At 43.5% G+C, this 15,672-nt stretch overlaps 1 protein-coding gene across 1 annotated transcript; it reads right to left on the bottom strand.

Annotated features, from left to right (window-relative positions):
- Window positions 1–6,721: 6,721 nt before the first annotated feature.
- On the bottom strand, window positions 6,722–15,401 carry LOC143114555 (uncharacterized). Its single transcript, XM_076276221.1, has 6 exons — window positions 15,268–15,401; window positions 13,270–13,327; window positions 13,062–13,095; window positions 10,507–11,063; window positions 7,688–7,816; window positions 6,722–7,294 (listed from the first exon to the last, which is right to left on the bottom strand). The coding sequence occupies exons 1-6, from the start codon at window positions 15,399–15,401 to the stop codon at window positions 6,722–6,724; spliced, it is 1,485 nt and encodes a 494-aa protein (XP_076132336.1).
- Window positions 15,402–15,672: the final 271 nt, after the last annotated feature.

Consider the following 15,672-nt stretch of genomic DNA (forward strand, 5'->3'; position numbering starts at 1 on the left):
ATGAGGTGTTTTGTACTCAGAGGAAATGGACCTGTTAATTTGGTGATCCCAGATTTGTCCCGGTAGGTTTGTGAGATTACAGAAAAGCACACAAGTCATTGTTTAATAATAACTTGTACTCAATAAAACCATTACTACTCTTCACTGTGATGTTACTCTTAACTCTTAATAGTATCTCCGTTAACTTTAATAAAATCCCTGTTAATACCATGGGTTAATAATAAGGATGGTTAGTTACAGCCTCTCTTCCCTTAATGCACATGTATAGATCTTTGAGTATACCCATAGAAGTCTTTGGAGGGGAAAGAAATGGGTAGGCAAAGAGAGAAATATTATGGCTGCCTTATATTGCCTCCCATAGTGCAGTCGATGGCAGAGACAGCCAGGATAGATCTGCTGTATTGATTACTGTTGGTTGGCTGACAGGAAGGGTAGCGTGTAGCCTCCCTCTGAGTGCTCTTGTGAGCCGCTCCCTTTCTGATAGTCTGAGAGTCACGCTTGTCCTCAGTCTTGTTCTCCCATGTTTACTAACAAGGCTGTAATTATGTGTATGTCTTGTAAAGAGCACAATAGAGGGAGCAGGAACACAAACATTGTCTTATACCTCTTTATGATATGTTGTGTTATTCTAGGAAATGCTGTGTAGGTGTGGACCACTATAAGATAAATAAGAATCATTTTGGATTGACTACCGTCAAATTGTTAAGAGCTTCAGTTTTTAAAGGCCCCTCACATAACTTAGACTTAAATGAATGTATCTGAGTATCTGACCAACTGCTTTTACACTCAGAGATGAGGCTAAGCCCGATGCACCACCAAAATCAAATCAATGGAGCAGGGAAACCTGTCCTCCTACAAAAGCTTTCCTCGAAAGACAGCGAGGGGTTTGATATTTTCAAGGTGTGCCACATTCACTTCAGTAAACTTGACAAACGCATTTGCGGGCAGCCGCTGACCTGAAAATAGCCCCGTGATGAGCGCTGTGACTGGAGCAGCAGTGAGTAAGCGTTTGAAACGGCTCCTCCAGCTATGCTGTGAGGGCTGTGCTCCTGTATGTTTCACTTCCACCACCAGGGGGCAGCTGCGGTCACTTTTGGCTTGGCCAGTTCTGGTTGCTATGTCTTCCAAACTGCAAAAAGGGCAGTAGTGTAGACAGCAAGCATAGAGAAGTATGAAAATTCTTAAAATCTCTGAGTGTAAGTGTGTCTGTAAAAAACATTGGTCAGTCTCTGGCTTGCTTAAATTAAGAAATGTCAGTTAACTAGTTTGAATGAGACAGGGAACCCCCAACCTCTCAATGGCTTTTGGCACGGTTGCAAATGTTCTCAATAAACAACATTAAAATGCCCTCACCATTTAGCTCACTTGCACAACACATCCATTTCACTTAGCATCACACAAGTTTCGAATAGCTGAGTGCATTTATGTAAATGAAAACAACAATTGCAGTTTGCAGTTAGCTTTATAATCAATCACATTTGTTTGGCTTATCAAAATGGACTGTGTGTTGCTTCTCTCTTGAATTGTGTTGCTCTCAAATACATGTACAAATACATGTACTTGTAGATCATCTCACAAAAAATAGTACCGCCAGTGCCTTCAATTTGTAAAGTATTGGCCTTGGCAGACTGTAACGTTATGTACCATGTGTCTTTGTTGTGAAATCTACCAACAGTCTTATACATTTATTGTAGTAAAAGAGGCAATTAATAAAGACTACCCCTGTGGCACCTGCTTTAGAGCCAGCATTATGTAAGCTAAGCCTCAGGTGGACTACGTCTGTAGTGAGGAACGTTACGATAGTAGGCCTAACCTTGTACAAACACATCAACACCAAACAATGACAGTACCAGAAAACCTCTAGCAATCTAAAGGAGGTCTGTCAATGGACCAGGTGCCATACTGCGTAGGATGAAGGCTGCTCTAGAGCCTCTGAGAGGATGCTCTCAGTTTTTCAATTTGCTGATAGCTTTGCAAGGTTACTTGGAGCCCTACTGAGTGGAAGTAGCTGCAGAATAAACGATAGATAGCTAATGCCCCCCCCCCCTTAAAAATATGTAGCAATACTTAACCATTCTTCTTCTGCACACCCATTTCCCTCCAACATATTTGTTTTGTCTACATAAGACAACCGTATAAGAATGTATTGCTTAATAACTTATTAGTGATTATTAAAACATATTAGTCTCTCTCTCTGGACATCTTAAATGGATGAAATACTCATCCACAAACCATACTTCAATTGGTTTATCCCATCTGCACACAATAATTGCTCCTAGAAATGTGTTCCATACAGTATGGGTATACATCACAGACCAGACAATGTATCTCCCTGTTGCTATGGCACCAACTAATTATGAATTTAACAGGCAGCTCTTGCCATATGTCTGTAGCGTATGCTCAGAAGACAATTAAAAAGCCATTTTCCATGTTCCATTTTTTTTTTTTAAGAGAATGTAAAATGTGTACTTAACAAATATAATTCTCATTGAGGACAATGGCCTGCCATTATTGCTAAAGACCGCATTCTAAGACAGCACACCAAGAGTACTGTTGTGTCGTGTCTGGCAAGTGGGAATGCTGTTGACACTGAATGACTGGTTTCAAGGCCACACCTCAAACGTGGCCATGCCTGTGCTTCTACATCTGCCTGAGCTGTGTATAAATGTTTTAGGGACGCATCCCCCGACAGTTTCCCCCGTCTCCCCAATGGTCCTAACCATGTTGACATCTTGGTGATTGAACCTATCATGCATGCTGGATTCTCCTAGACAGCAAGCGGGTCGACGACCATGTGACTGCAGCCTCAAGGTTAACCCGTTACTATGGAGACAAGCCCACCAATAAAAATTCAGCTGACGGTTGCTATGTTGACTGCACGCTTTTTGTTTTAAGGATGACCTATTTTTTTTCCTTAACCAAGTCAGACACAGGCCTCATTCCGACAACACATGCGCACACACACACACACACACACACACACACACACACACACACACACACACACACTTCGCATCACATCACAATAGAGGATAAGAACATAAGCAGCAACATGCAGTAGAATTCCATTCACTGCCTGGGCGGTTTCTTATCTAAAATAATAAGGAGTGAAGTGGCTTCAGGAGTATGGGAGGAACTCTATATTTTAGATGAATGTAAGAGTTGTCATGGCAACAGTGTCGCCACTAAAACTGCATCATGACATTCATGAGCGGTACTTTTGGTGTTGAATTAAATTGTTAAATACCTGCATCTGGAGGATCTAAAGGGTTTAAGATTAAGTAATAGTGTTACCCTGCAATGGATCAGAAGTAGCCTACACTGTCAGCAGAATGAAATATAATTTCCACTGTCCTGCATGCCCATTATTGCCCCCAACTAGCCCTGGCTGGGAACTGCATGACAGAAAAGCAAGAAACTATTCAGGCTTTGGATGTCTGATAATTGAGAAATACATGACAAAGCCCCACCCCCATTACACACACACATGCCATTTAGGAAGATGGTTATGAAGTGGCTATGACGCATTTACAAATTTCTGTCTGTGGAAGGGGAAGCTAGTTAGGCTATGCCAACATTTCCAGATGATCCTATTGACACGGTTGGATAAACAAATGTATTCAGAGGAAAACCGAATAGTATCCTCACTTGGCTTAGATTAGTGCCTCTGCTCAAATGAGCCCTTTTTACAGAGACCGCAGTAGTGAACTTGTGAATAAGCCCATCAAAAACCCTGCATATGAGTACATGAAGTGCTTTTTGAGTGCTACTTTATTACAAAAGTATAAACTTGACCCGACATTTTTATGAATAGTAATTTTGATATAAAAACATTACAATCTTTTGCACGTTAGCACTTAATTACACGGTTTGAGTACACACAACCCTGTTGTTTGATTTGCAAACACATGACAGTAGCTGCCACACTTGACTCAGTTTGCCTTCAAAGTACACATTATAGCGGGAATGGAGAGAGGGAAGATCAAATGAAAACAAAAACATAAAAAATAAACTCAATACAACTCACAGAGAAAGCAATTTTGCAATTTTGTCACCAAAAGTCATTCCAAAGAACACAAACAAAAATAAATGTATATTTTCAAAAACACCTAGGATAGTAGTTTCTTCTTTCTCTTTTATAACATATATACAACATTGCATTAACATATATGATAACTGCCATGTACTGGGCTCAAATATGCAGTTTTGTGTGTATATTTGGTCTAGCCAAGTTCACTGTTGTACTTTTAAGTCCAGTTAGGTTTGTCCAGTTGCTATGCTTTATATATATATTCAGTGATTCACTTTTTTTTTCCAGGACACACAGAAATACTTAAGTGTCATTTCAATAGCATAAGGACTGTAACACTGTTCATGAGAACCTTTGCACCTTTGCATACAGATTGGAAGATGAAGGTTCATGACCTCCAGGAAATATATAAACTGTCACTCAGCAATTTTTGTAGCATTTTATACAGGGGTACTTCACAAGTTTTAAGGTACCGAGTCACTGAAGGAGGAAGTCATGATGCTTCTGTCTTCCATTATAAACCAGACAATTGCTAAAGCATTTCCTGGTCAGAGTTATGAGTTTTTTTTTTAGATATGATTGTGATCCAAGAAGTAGTCCTGCTCTGAGATCTCAAGTGGACCACACTGCAGACCAACACTGCCAATGGACAAAGACCAACCATGCCTTACAACCAGACAGACAAGACTCAAACTTGTCCTTTGTATGCCACTTAATATCAGTACTGGGTCCACAATGACATTGTGCTGTCTCCAACAAAATAAAAAAGACATTTAAATAAAAAAAGAATCAACCAACAACAGCAATAAATAACCCATTCTCAGGTACCATAAGAACAGTGCTTTTTTTGTTCACTTTTTTAAAAGTTTGTTAGTTTTTGTTTGCTTTTCTTTTTTTAATGCATGCTCTTTTTCATCAGGCAAAGTGCATAAACAGCATAGACAAAGTAAAACACTTACAGGACTGAACTGTACTTTTATGGCAGTGGTGGCTCACTCACCAACAGTCAATCAATGTCATGTGTAACACAACCAACGGGAAAAAAAACACACATGAGAGCAAAAATATAGTCCCATTTTCCACCCAGGGTCATGATTGATTAATACAGCTATTAACACTTCATTTCTTTTAATTGGAGGAGATTAAACTTTGTGTGCAATTAGGATTCTCCATCGTTTAGTATTACTCTGTCCCTGAGCATTTGTTAACTATAGCATTGTCTTTACTCTAATTTAATTCAATTCAATTCAAATGTTTTAAATGGGATACCATATGTTCTTGACAAACTACAATAAGTGCCAACAAGAATGTTACACAAGGAGGGAGGGGTTGTGCTTAACACTAGAATAAGGGTGCAAGAATTCTCCAATAATCTTGTGCAATTTCATTTTCTTTGTACTTTCAAAATTCCAAATTTTCTTTTTTGGAACAACCATTGTCACTACGAAGATAATCCAGTGTATTTTTTTTTTCATCATCAAATGTTCCAATAAAGCTGTGATCATAGCTTATAGGGTACAAACGTTTTTAGAAAGCTTTGACCCTCAGAAAAGACAGTACTGATTATTTAATAACAGCACTTCAGTAGTCATTATTTAATAACAGCAACTCAGTAGTCATGTACTGATTAATGAAGGTTCTCTTTTGAGATTTCACAGCAAATGCCTTACTCCCACATGCACAAATACTGTGGAGATTCATAATTTCAACAACTTATTCTCCCTGCAAAAAGACTATGTTTAGATACAGGGTGACATTGCTCAGTAAACTTTCTATCCAACCGTTGTGCTCATTATTTTACTTTGACTTTGGAAGCCTCTCGGCAAATCTTGAAAGTGACACCTGCCACCTCAAGGGGCTGATGACGAGAAAATCACAATGGAGTGAGTGAGTGTGTGTGTGTGTGTGTGTGTGTGTCTGTGCAAGTGTTTCACGTCTTTCTTTTAAATCAGGAGTGGGAGGGAGAGGCTTTGTGCTCTCCAAGATAGACACAATTGCAGACATATCAATCACTGTTTGGGGGAAAATCCAATAGAAACCTTTTAGACTAGTTTAATTTGATTGGCTCAGAGTGCTGAAATAATAGAATTTCCACTTAGAAAAACCCAAAGCCTCTGACTGCCATTATCTGGTTATCACCTCACAGGGTGCTGAAACATCACTGTTCACCAAACTAAAACTTAGCGGATGGACCATCGAGTGTTAGGAGTAGCAGTTTATATGACATGCTAGCAGAAGTGATCAACAATAGCATGGGATGCGCTGTTGTGGCACAGCATCGCAGCCCACATTCACTCTGATGCGAATGCCACCCTCCTTCTCAGACTCTGCATACAGTGCACTAAGGCTATGGGTGGGGGGTGGGGGGGGCTTGAGAATCAGCTAGACAGGGATGTAAACAGACTATGTGAAGAGCAATGTGCTGTGGGAGCTCACTTCTTTTTCTTTCTATTTTGTTTGTCTTTTTTTTTTTTGAAGTGTTGAGAGGCAGGGCATGTGTCGTGTGTATGTACTGTAGTTATGCATTAATGTCTCTGTGACTTGAATTGCAGAGACATGTGTTCTGCGCTGTATTGTACTGTACGGTGGCTCCACACACCCAAACACACTGACATACATACACACACACACGCACGCACGCACGCACGCACACACACACACAGACACACACACACACACATACAAACACTCCTACAAGCCAGTAACGTACATCTCCATGCCATCGTTGAAGGTGAAGATGGTGGTGGTGCTGGAGGTGGCCGAGCTGTGCTTCAGGTCCCCAATGCTCTCGTACAGGTTCTCCCCAGGCAGCAAGAGGGATTTGGCGGGCAGATGCTGCAGTTTAGGAGTCTGCTGTGGTGGAGGCGGCGGAGGCTGCTGCAGGGGTTGCTGGGGCTTCTTCTTCTTTGGCCGGAGTGTGGCGCTGGCGTTGGGCAAGGGCGGGGGTCGCTCGCGTTTCCAGGCGCCTGCCCCGGCCCCCGCACCCGCGCCGCCCCCTTCTATGGCCTCGTAGGCCGGGTCACACTCTTCGGAGCCAATGGCCTCGTAGCAATGGTCCTCCATGGAGCCAGGGGGCGCTCTGGCCCCCTTGGCCTCCTGGGGGGCCCACGTTTGCGGCTTCACCACCACACTGAAGCCCCCGTCGCGGTCGCGATCCCTGTCCCCACGCCCCAAGGTCCGGTAGCCGGTGTTGCCCGGGGGGGACCCAGGCATGGCTCTCTTCTTCTTGCTAGGTTTGCACACTTTGGAGTACATGTCTGCTATCTGAGGACCAACAAAAGAATGGTTTCACAGTCCTGTTAGTCCCACATGATCATGAAACAAATACACATTGAAGGTTTTGTACTAGCACACAGATGGGGACTTTTTTGCACAGTCATAGTTTAGGTTCCCTAAAATTATGGGGACATAAACTCTGGTGCTCACAAGTAAAGGTCCTCACAAACCAACAGCCACTGAAAACACCATTTGGGATTTATGTGAATATGCTGAATTCCTTGGTATTGCTTCAATTATACTTACTAAATGTGTGTTTCGTTTAAGCGTTACTTCATGTCCTTTATGTTGTATTCATCTGCATTACTCAGTGTTTAAAAGGAACTCAGCTATACCCCCCCCCCCCCTCTCACACACACACACACACACACACAAGCTCACCCCAGCTACTGACGGCTGTATACTCTCGCCCAGTGGTCCTGGTCCTATCTGTTTGTGTTGGATCATGAAGTCTTCATCATCTGGGGGCTTCCATATATACTCCTCGCCATTACCCATGAACACTGCTTCCTGATGGACCAATAGCACAGGCAGAGGAAACAATCAACACCTGTACAATGTGCTCTTTCCACACCATGGCCTCCTATGAATCTTATATGAATTGGACACATCTCCTGCACAAACACTGAAATACAGATTTATATGAGGACCACTCAAGAGAGAACAGTAACATATACTCCTCCTCCAACATAAATGGTCTCCTTAGTTTCCATGTTATAGCCATCTCTGCTTCTGTGATCTGGTCATGATCTGTTATGATCAGGCAATGCTCTCACAATTGAGTTTACTTCAGAGAAGTTGCATGGCAGTGCACTGCGCCCAAACATTTTTCACCAACACTTTGGATGTTATATTATTATTAGCCTATCTCTGATGCTGTAACAGGTAACAACTATAACAGGTGGTGCTGTGATCTGCTCATGTTCTATTATAACAGGTGCTCAATTGAATTTATTTCGGAGATCCGAGTTGTATGACCCTATCACCTCAGACACGACTTGCTCTGTCTGCTCAAAGTGGTTTACAGGGACCTCATCTTCAGGAGCCTTACTGTCCCAGTTGCCAGCAGTCATCCGTTTCATCTATAAAGATGATTACTGTCTTTCAATCTCTTACTGACCTACAATCAAAGCCCCAAACTGAGGTTGGGATACCTTTTTTTCTGGTCACAGTCAATTAAAGCCAAGCTTGTCCACCCGAGACAACAGATGATTACAGATCGGTTTTGGATTCTTTTCTCTAACTGGCAGCTCTCCTTTCATTTCAAATGGCATCGTCTGAATGTCTCACCTCCAATCCTTACCAGCACAAGAACAAACTGCTTGCACATGAGAGAGTGTCTTTGATGACACGACTCTTCTCATGTTGATATTTGAACATAATCAGCATGACTGTGGAGAATCAGGGGGGACAATTACATTTGTTCAGGCATGTTTACAAGGCTGCTTATCACAGATAAAGGCATGAAAACACACAGTACATACATACACACATACATTTCAAACGCACACATACGATACAATACCAGCACTTACAGGGATATAATGATACGACTTACACTGTGACAGCTGTGTACAAAGACAAGGACTCAGTAAAAACACATACATATCACAGACACACACTCCCAGCTGGAGGAACATGAGTAACGAGCATTTTGGTGGTGTCCACATTTTACTTCTGGTCCCATCAGCGTTCGGTTACATCCTGCTCAGAGGAAACTGTGAAGCAACGCATTTACAAGAGTGATGAGGAAACGCTCTGATTTTTGCGCTCATTGTCGGTTTGCGAGGCTGGCGTGGCCCCTGCGCTCTGTAGTAAAAATGACAGCTCTCATTAGTTAGGCCAACAGAGGCGAGATGGGTGAATGGGGAGCGGTTGGGGGTTAAGGGGACGGGGGGAATGGGGAGGGGAGGCCTGTCATAACATCAGACGGCTCCACAGACAGACAGAGGGTAAAACATACACACACACACACACACACACACACACACACACACACACACACACACACACACAGAAACACATGCACTCGGCTTGGGTCAATGCCAAGGGACAACCATTTCACATAAAGACACACAGAAAGACAATGTACACACAGAGACAAGCAAAGACTCGATCATTATTTCAGTCAACGTTAAAAAGTGACAAAATAGAAACTGTATATTTCTACAACCACAAAAAAAGGCCTCACATATGGCAAATACAGTTGAATGACAATGACAACATGAGATTTCTCAGCTTCGAAGGGATTGTAATTACTATGGCAACATGACCTATCCCATCTCATTGGGTCTATGCTCCCCTCCACTGTCACGCTAAATGTAAGAGTATGGAATTAAAAGGAATATTTGGATACACACGGTTCACGTTGGCTAACATCAAAGAGAACAAAAGGCGGGGAAGCTGCCTTGCTCTGCATATTCCAGTCATTTAGATGCAGAGGGACACAGACCAGGCAATGGGGCGTGCTAAACACAGCGTTTCCAAAATGGGGGAGATTAGGCCGTCACACACACAGGCTTTCATCTGCTGCTACACATCTAGCATGTTTCAACAGCCAGAGCCTCGCCGTTATGGATGCCGGCTCACATGTTTGAGTGACAGCTCCTTGCAGATTGCACCGCTCTTGATAAGAGAGAGAGGTCTGTATTTCTGAAAATTGCGTCACCTCAGAAGATGGAGATTGCTATGAGGATAATTCTACATGACAGTATCAGTATGCATCTAAAGGGAGGGTTTAGCCTCATTTCCCTGCTAAGTAAGGACTGCATTCATCATATGCACAGAGTAAGAGATTCAATTTGCTACACACCTGTATTCTCTCTAATGTAGATCTTAATCACTTTTAGCCTCTTATGGTTATTGAGAGCATTAGTCATAAACTGACTTACAAACAGCACCAGTTATTTATTCAAGGCAGAACGAAAGTCAGATATTTCACCCATGCAGTGATCAAGCCTAATTCCCTGGCTTTTCATCCTGGTGTAAACATGGTACTAGCACACAAAAACAGATTTTCTGACACAAATCCCACCTACTAAATCAGGTACTTTTATTGTTATTGAAAACAGGAAAAGTAAATACACGATCAAAATGAACTCATGGATCAGACCTCAAACCAGCAGTTCTCTCTGCTATGCCTGTACGGGATAACCAGCATGTCAACAAAGACACTTATGGTCAGCTCTCATGCGTCTTACCTTGGGGAAGGTGGGCAGGTTGAAGGCGTCCATGTTCTTGCGGGGCATCTTCTGGCTGTGTGGGTGAGGTGGGGGTGGTGCGGGGTGTGAGGGCGGCCCGTGACGCACGTCTCCGCTGCTGTGCCTCTGCTGGACGAGGCCCTCATCCGTCTCCGTCCCGTTGTCCCTCTTCTGCGCCGCCTTGTCCACCTTCCGCACCTTCCGGATGCAGGCGTACTCGGCGGTCTCCGGCGGTCCCATCACCTGCTGCACGTTCTCCGGGTCGGGCATCCCTCCGTCCACGCCGTCTCCGTCCGGGTCCGGGGGCGCAGGGGTGTTGGCCGGGACCGCCGGAGGTGCGGGCGTGTCGGTCTCGCCTGCCCTGCCCCCTACTATGGCATAGAGGGCGTCATCAGGGCAACGGGTCGGAGAGGAGCGGCGGCCCACCTCTGAGTATGTATGCTCTACATCCTCACCAGTGCCTGGGGGGATCTGCGGTAGCTGGCGGTCCGAGTTGGAGCGGCGGCTGGGAAGCAGCAGCAGGTCCATGCTGGCCGGGCGGTTCTTCTTGGACGCCTCTGAAGAGTGCCCATCCGAGAGGAGAACCATTACTCACAAGTCATGAGGTCAAACTGAGGTGAACATATCAGGTGACACTTATGGGCAGGGGTCTCAAACTCCAAACTCCAAATGCCTGATTCCGGCCTGCGGCCTAATGTCAAAATAATAATGTAATTCGGCCCTTGAGGGTTTTTTTTTTTTTTAAGTATATTTTTGGGATTTTTTTTATGCCTTTAATGTGACAGGACAGTAGAGAATGACAGGAAGCGAGTGGGAGAGAGGGTCGGGGCGGGATCCGGAAAGGACCACGGGGCGGGAACCGAACCCGGGTCGCCGGCGCACAGTGCAGGTGCCCCAGCCAGCCGCGCCACAGCTAGGGCCCCTTGAGGGTATTTTTAATTGCGACAACAACACTGATTAAAATAGACGATAGATCCAAGTACGGTGACAAATCCCATTTGTACTCTCCTCCACCAGTTGCTAGACATCCAGAGCTTCGATTTAAGCCCAAATTCACTGCACAAAGTTTTCAGGAAATATTACACGCGAGAAACACGAAGACGTGCATTTGTTTGTAATGACGCGGAAGCGATGCAGGCCATAGTTTTGCACAAACTGAAGCAGAAATAGACCTACACCAAATGTTGAAAAAACTTTCACGTGTGATAAAGTCTTGGGTAGGCTATGTTATTCACCTAGATTCTGATTCTAAAGGAGAATATCTGCCTTTTGGAGATTATGATCGATCGTCTATTGACAGTGATAGTCACGGTGCGTCTGTGAATGGGGTGCGTCTTTGCGTGTATACGACGGTGTCCACTAAGCATAGGCCCTACCATGCTTATTTTGACCCTCTGCCCAACATAGCTGGAGGTGGCAGTGGTAATCGTGATGATAGTGTCCGTAATGGATGTGGTACAGACAGCAGGGGTAGTAAAAATAGGGCTCTGAAGAACAAAGTCACCCACAATAGGAACCGATTTGACCAGGCTACTTTTTTGTAGGCCTATAATAATGGTTTGTGGTTATAGGCTAGTAATAGTTTACTATTGTTGGTTTACATCTTAGGCCTACTGTTTTCCTGTTAATTTGTTATGTGGGTAATATGACAAAACCTGTAAACCTGCTCAAATATGTTCAACATCCAGTATTTACTGAAAGGTGCATAATTTGAGGTGCTTGCCATCCAGTGGCAAATTAGATACATTTACCCCCTTCATAAACTTTTTTTATACTCAAAGATTCACAGTAGGACTTTCAAGCCTTACAAAGCCTTACAAAGACCACTTTCAAGCCTTTTGAAATTTTTATGTCAAAATCCAATGGTGTTGTTTTCTTAACCTAAAGTTTGCCATGCAGGTTTAAATAAGTTATGAGAAGAAAATGTTTTTATTTGGAGTGAAACACACACATACCTGTTTTTATGCTTTTTGTTTTTTATCATTTTAATTTGTATTAATATTTATTTTATCATTATTTTAATTATAAGCTAAGGTTGTTAGCACAGGTGTCTAAAAAGAGATAAACATATTTGCACTTTCTCTTTGCAGTTTTGTGTAGTATTTGAAAAAAAACATTGCATTTTCAGAAATTCTTTCCGTTCTTTTTTGTATTATTCTTTAACACTGACGTGGCCCTCCAATCAGATGACGTTGGCCGAAGTGGCCCCCAGCTCATTTGAGTTTGAGACCCCTTGCTCATGGGTGTAGCAAGAATGGCTAAACATTATAGATCGACCTTCTGTCAGATAAAACAATGTATTGTAATACATTCTCTTTGACGTGAACATATATTTAAATTATGTTAGATTCGAGGCAATTTGTAGTACTGCATCAGACACATTATCATTATCATTTTAATGCTATATACACTGTCAAACATTCCCTCCCTGGTATCCTATTCAAGGCTCTAATGAAAAACCACATATTACCAGATCTCAGCGGCTACTCAGAGGTACGTACTCTTTCCGTTGCAGTTCAGTTTGTTCATCTCGTGCAGCTTTGTGTCAGACTTGCTAATGGACCGCAGCTTGGACTGTCTCAGTATACTCTGAGAACAAACAGCAGAAAGAGAACATTCTTTTTTTTTTAAAACATGTCAAATACAGACTCATTTACACCATACACAAAAGATATTTGAAGAGCCATGCTGAAAAGGAGTAGCCATCTTGACAAAGGTTGGGTTGGTGGTGAATGGAGAGAGACGGTGATCTTTGGTGCTCACCATGTCCATTAGCCGGTGCTTTCCGCCCTCGCCGGAGCCACTGTGAGTCTTGCCCTTCCTGTAAAGTGGCATGCTAAATCAACTACTTTGTTTGACTTGTTGGTTTATTTCTTTATTCTATATATCAAAAAAGACTTTAACTGTTTTAGGACAAAATCACAGACCGCATGCCCATACAAATGTTGAGAGACAAAGAGGAACATGTCAAGAGGATAACTTGGAAACGACAGCGTGAGACTGGGACTGAGTGTTGGACTCTGAATGTGTGACAACACTTACTTTGATGATTTGACTTTAAGACAAAATGCTAAAAAACGTATTTCATCCCCCCATAACAAGACAGAAACCCTATGCGCCTTTGATCTTTCATCAGCTCTGCTCTCGGGATACCTTGTTGTAAGCGGGTGCGGCTTCAGTGACCCATGACAGCAGCTACATGTTTGGTGTAGGAGACAGTACCAGATGTCTTCTGGCACGGCGCTAACATCTCTCCTTTAGCTCTGAGGTGTCTGTCTGCGCCTACACCAAAGATGGTAGGCATCTTTGCCTGCACTGTCTGCCTGCCCTTTGAGAGACATCCATTCTCGACGACGCCCTTTTCTTGTGATTTTAACAGCTTGTCAAATGGTTGTGGTGCTTACATACATTCCCCAGAGAGCATCTGTCTCCCAGTGCCAGCCAGTTAAAATACCACCCAGCCAACATGATTAAATACCTTAATAACTCTGTAATTTGACAAAGTCCAATAATCCACGATAGAGTCGTGAAAACTACTTGTGTTAATACCCTCTGCCAATTAGCACCAAATGAGCTCTGTAAAACTTCTCTTGAAGTTTATTTTTCATTCAGAACTATTATGTGAACCCAACCGTTATGTTTTCAAGAACCAAGCTGTCCCTGATTGTGCATGGGCAACATCAGGAGAGAAACTTCACTTCATCTTTCAGTTACGTGCACCCCAGAGGAAAGACTAATTTTCAACTTACCAAGCTTGGTGTCAGTTTCAGAGCATTAGGCTGAGTTACAGCACTGTAGTATAACAGGAACATTTTTTTTTAAATATCACAGCACGAAAAATAGTGGATGAAAAAAACACTAAAAACCACTTCACTAATACTAGAACAAATGGTTTAAAATCCTCCAATTACAACAGAAATAATGCAGCTACTGTGACTACTGAAATGAGGTCTCTGGTGGAGTTTCTGATTGCTGGAGAGGAGAAAGGAAGAGTTTGGGAAAGAGGGAGGAAAGACAAATGTACGGAGAGATAGAGGAAAGACAGATACAACAGAGGGGGAAGGAGACGAGAGATGAGTAGCGTTTTTCCCCTCTTGAAAAATCGGTGTCTGTCAGGACCTCATTAACCGTGACACCAGTATTGTTTATCATTGTGATTAACTCTCCCTACTGTAAATGATGAACAACATCTCTGGCCAAATCAATCCTCAGATAGTGTAATGACACCATGACAATGCAGTGTGTCAAAGCCAAGTTTGATTTCTCAAAGCCCTTTTTTTTCCGTCTCTTTGTCTCTGCAGTGGTTTAAACATGAGGCTTGCCAACGAAAGGCCCTCGGCGGAGTCGGGTATTAGCCGAGGTCAGGCCTGTTGCACAGGGCAGGGAGGGTACTTACTGTTACCGGACAGAAAATCTTCCTTCTAAATCATCCTGCTTCACAAATAGATCACATGTGATTAAGAGAGAATGTAGTTCAACCTGTTTTCCGCTATGAGAGAACAGTATGAGGATGATACATTCAGAATACAATATGCCATAAAGGCAGCTTGTTCAGATAGATACACGGAACACAGAATGACCACACAAGGACTGAAGAACAGGAACAGTGAAGACGTCGGGGAAAGGGGTGGGGGAGGAGCCAGGTCCACGGCCCCAACAAAGGTTTGAGAGAGGGGGGTGACGATGACATGTTGTCCAGGTCCTGAGAGGGGGTAGTGGGGGGAGTTTGGAGGGTTGGGGGGGGGAGGGGTTATTCCTCACCTCTGGCATCCCACACAGAGAACGACGATGAGGATGGTGACGACGAAGGCTGAGGCGGCTGCGATGGCCCCCAGCAGCAGGACCTTGCCGTAGGGAGGAGCAGTGAAGTTCACCCCGTCCTGCATGGAGGCCATGTGGGAGGGCTGCCACACTCACACACGTTCTCTCTCTCTCCCCCCTCTCTCTCCCGCTCTCTCTCCCCCACTCACTCTCTTTCTCCCTCTCTCTCCCTCTCTCTCTCTCCGTATATTTCTCACTCACTCGCTCGCTCTTTTGCTCCCGCACTCGTTCACACACACACTTTCATCCAGTCGCATGCACGGTCACAAGATCTGGAAGAGAGAAAAGGAAGAGGGAGAAGAAGGGAGAAAGTAAGGGGGAGAAAGAAGAAGAAGGGAGAAAGAG

Source organism: Alosa pseudoharengus, unplaced genomic scaffold (assembly GCF_046254945.1).
Source record: "Alosa pseudoharengus isolate Yale_2024_CS ecotype anadromous, Long Island Sound unplaced genomic scaffold, YU_APseudo_1.1 YU_APseudo_1.1_scf_9, whole genome shotgun sequence".
NCBI classification, from domain to species: domain Eukaryota; kingdom Metazoa; phylum Chordata; class Actinopteri; order Clupeiformes; family Clupeidae; genus Alosa; species Alosa pseudoharengus.

Bases quoted from the DNA above. Each gene is read 5' to 3' on its own strand.
- LOC143114555 (XM_076276221.1), bottom strand. From the start codon at position 15,401: ATGGCCTCCATGCAGGACGGGGTGAACTTCACTGCTCCTCCCTACGGC. The intron at 7,817-10,506 runs GTAAGACGCATG...TTGGTCCATCAG, and splicing joins ACCTGCCCACCTTCCCCAAG to GAAGCAGTGTTCATGGGTAA. The intron at 7,295-7,687 runs GTGAGCTTGTGT...GTTGGTCCTCAG, and splicing joins TACAGCCGTCAGTAGCTGGG to ATAGCAGACATGTACTCCAA.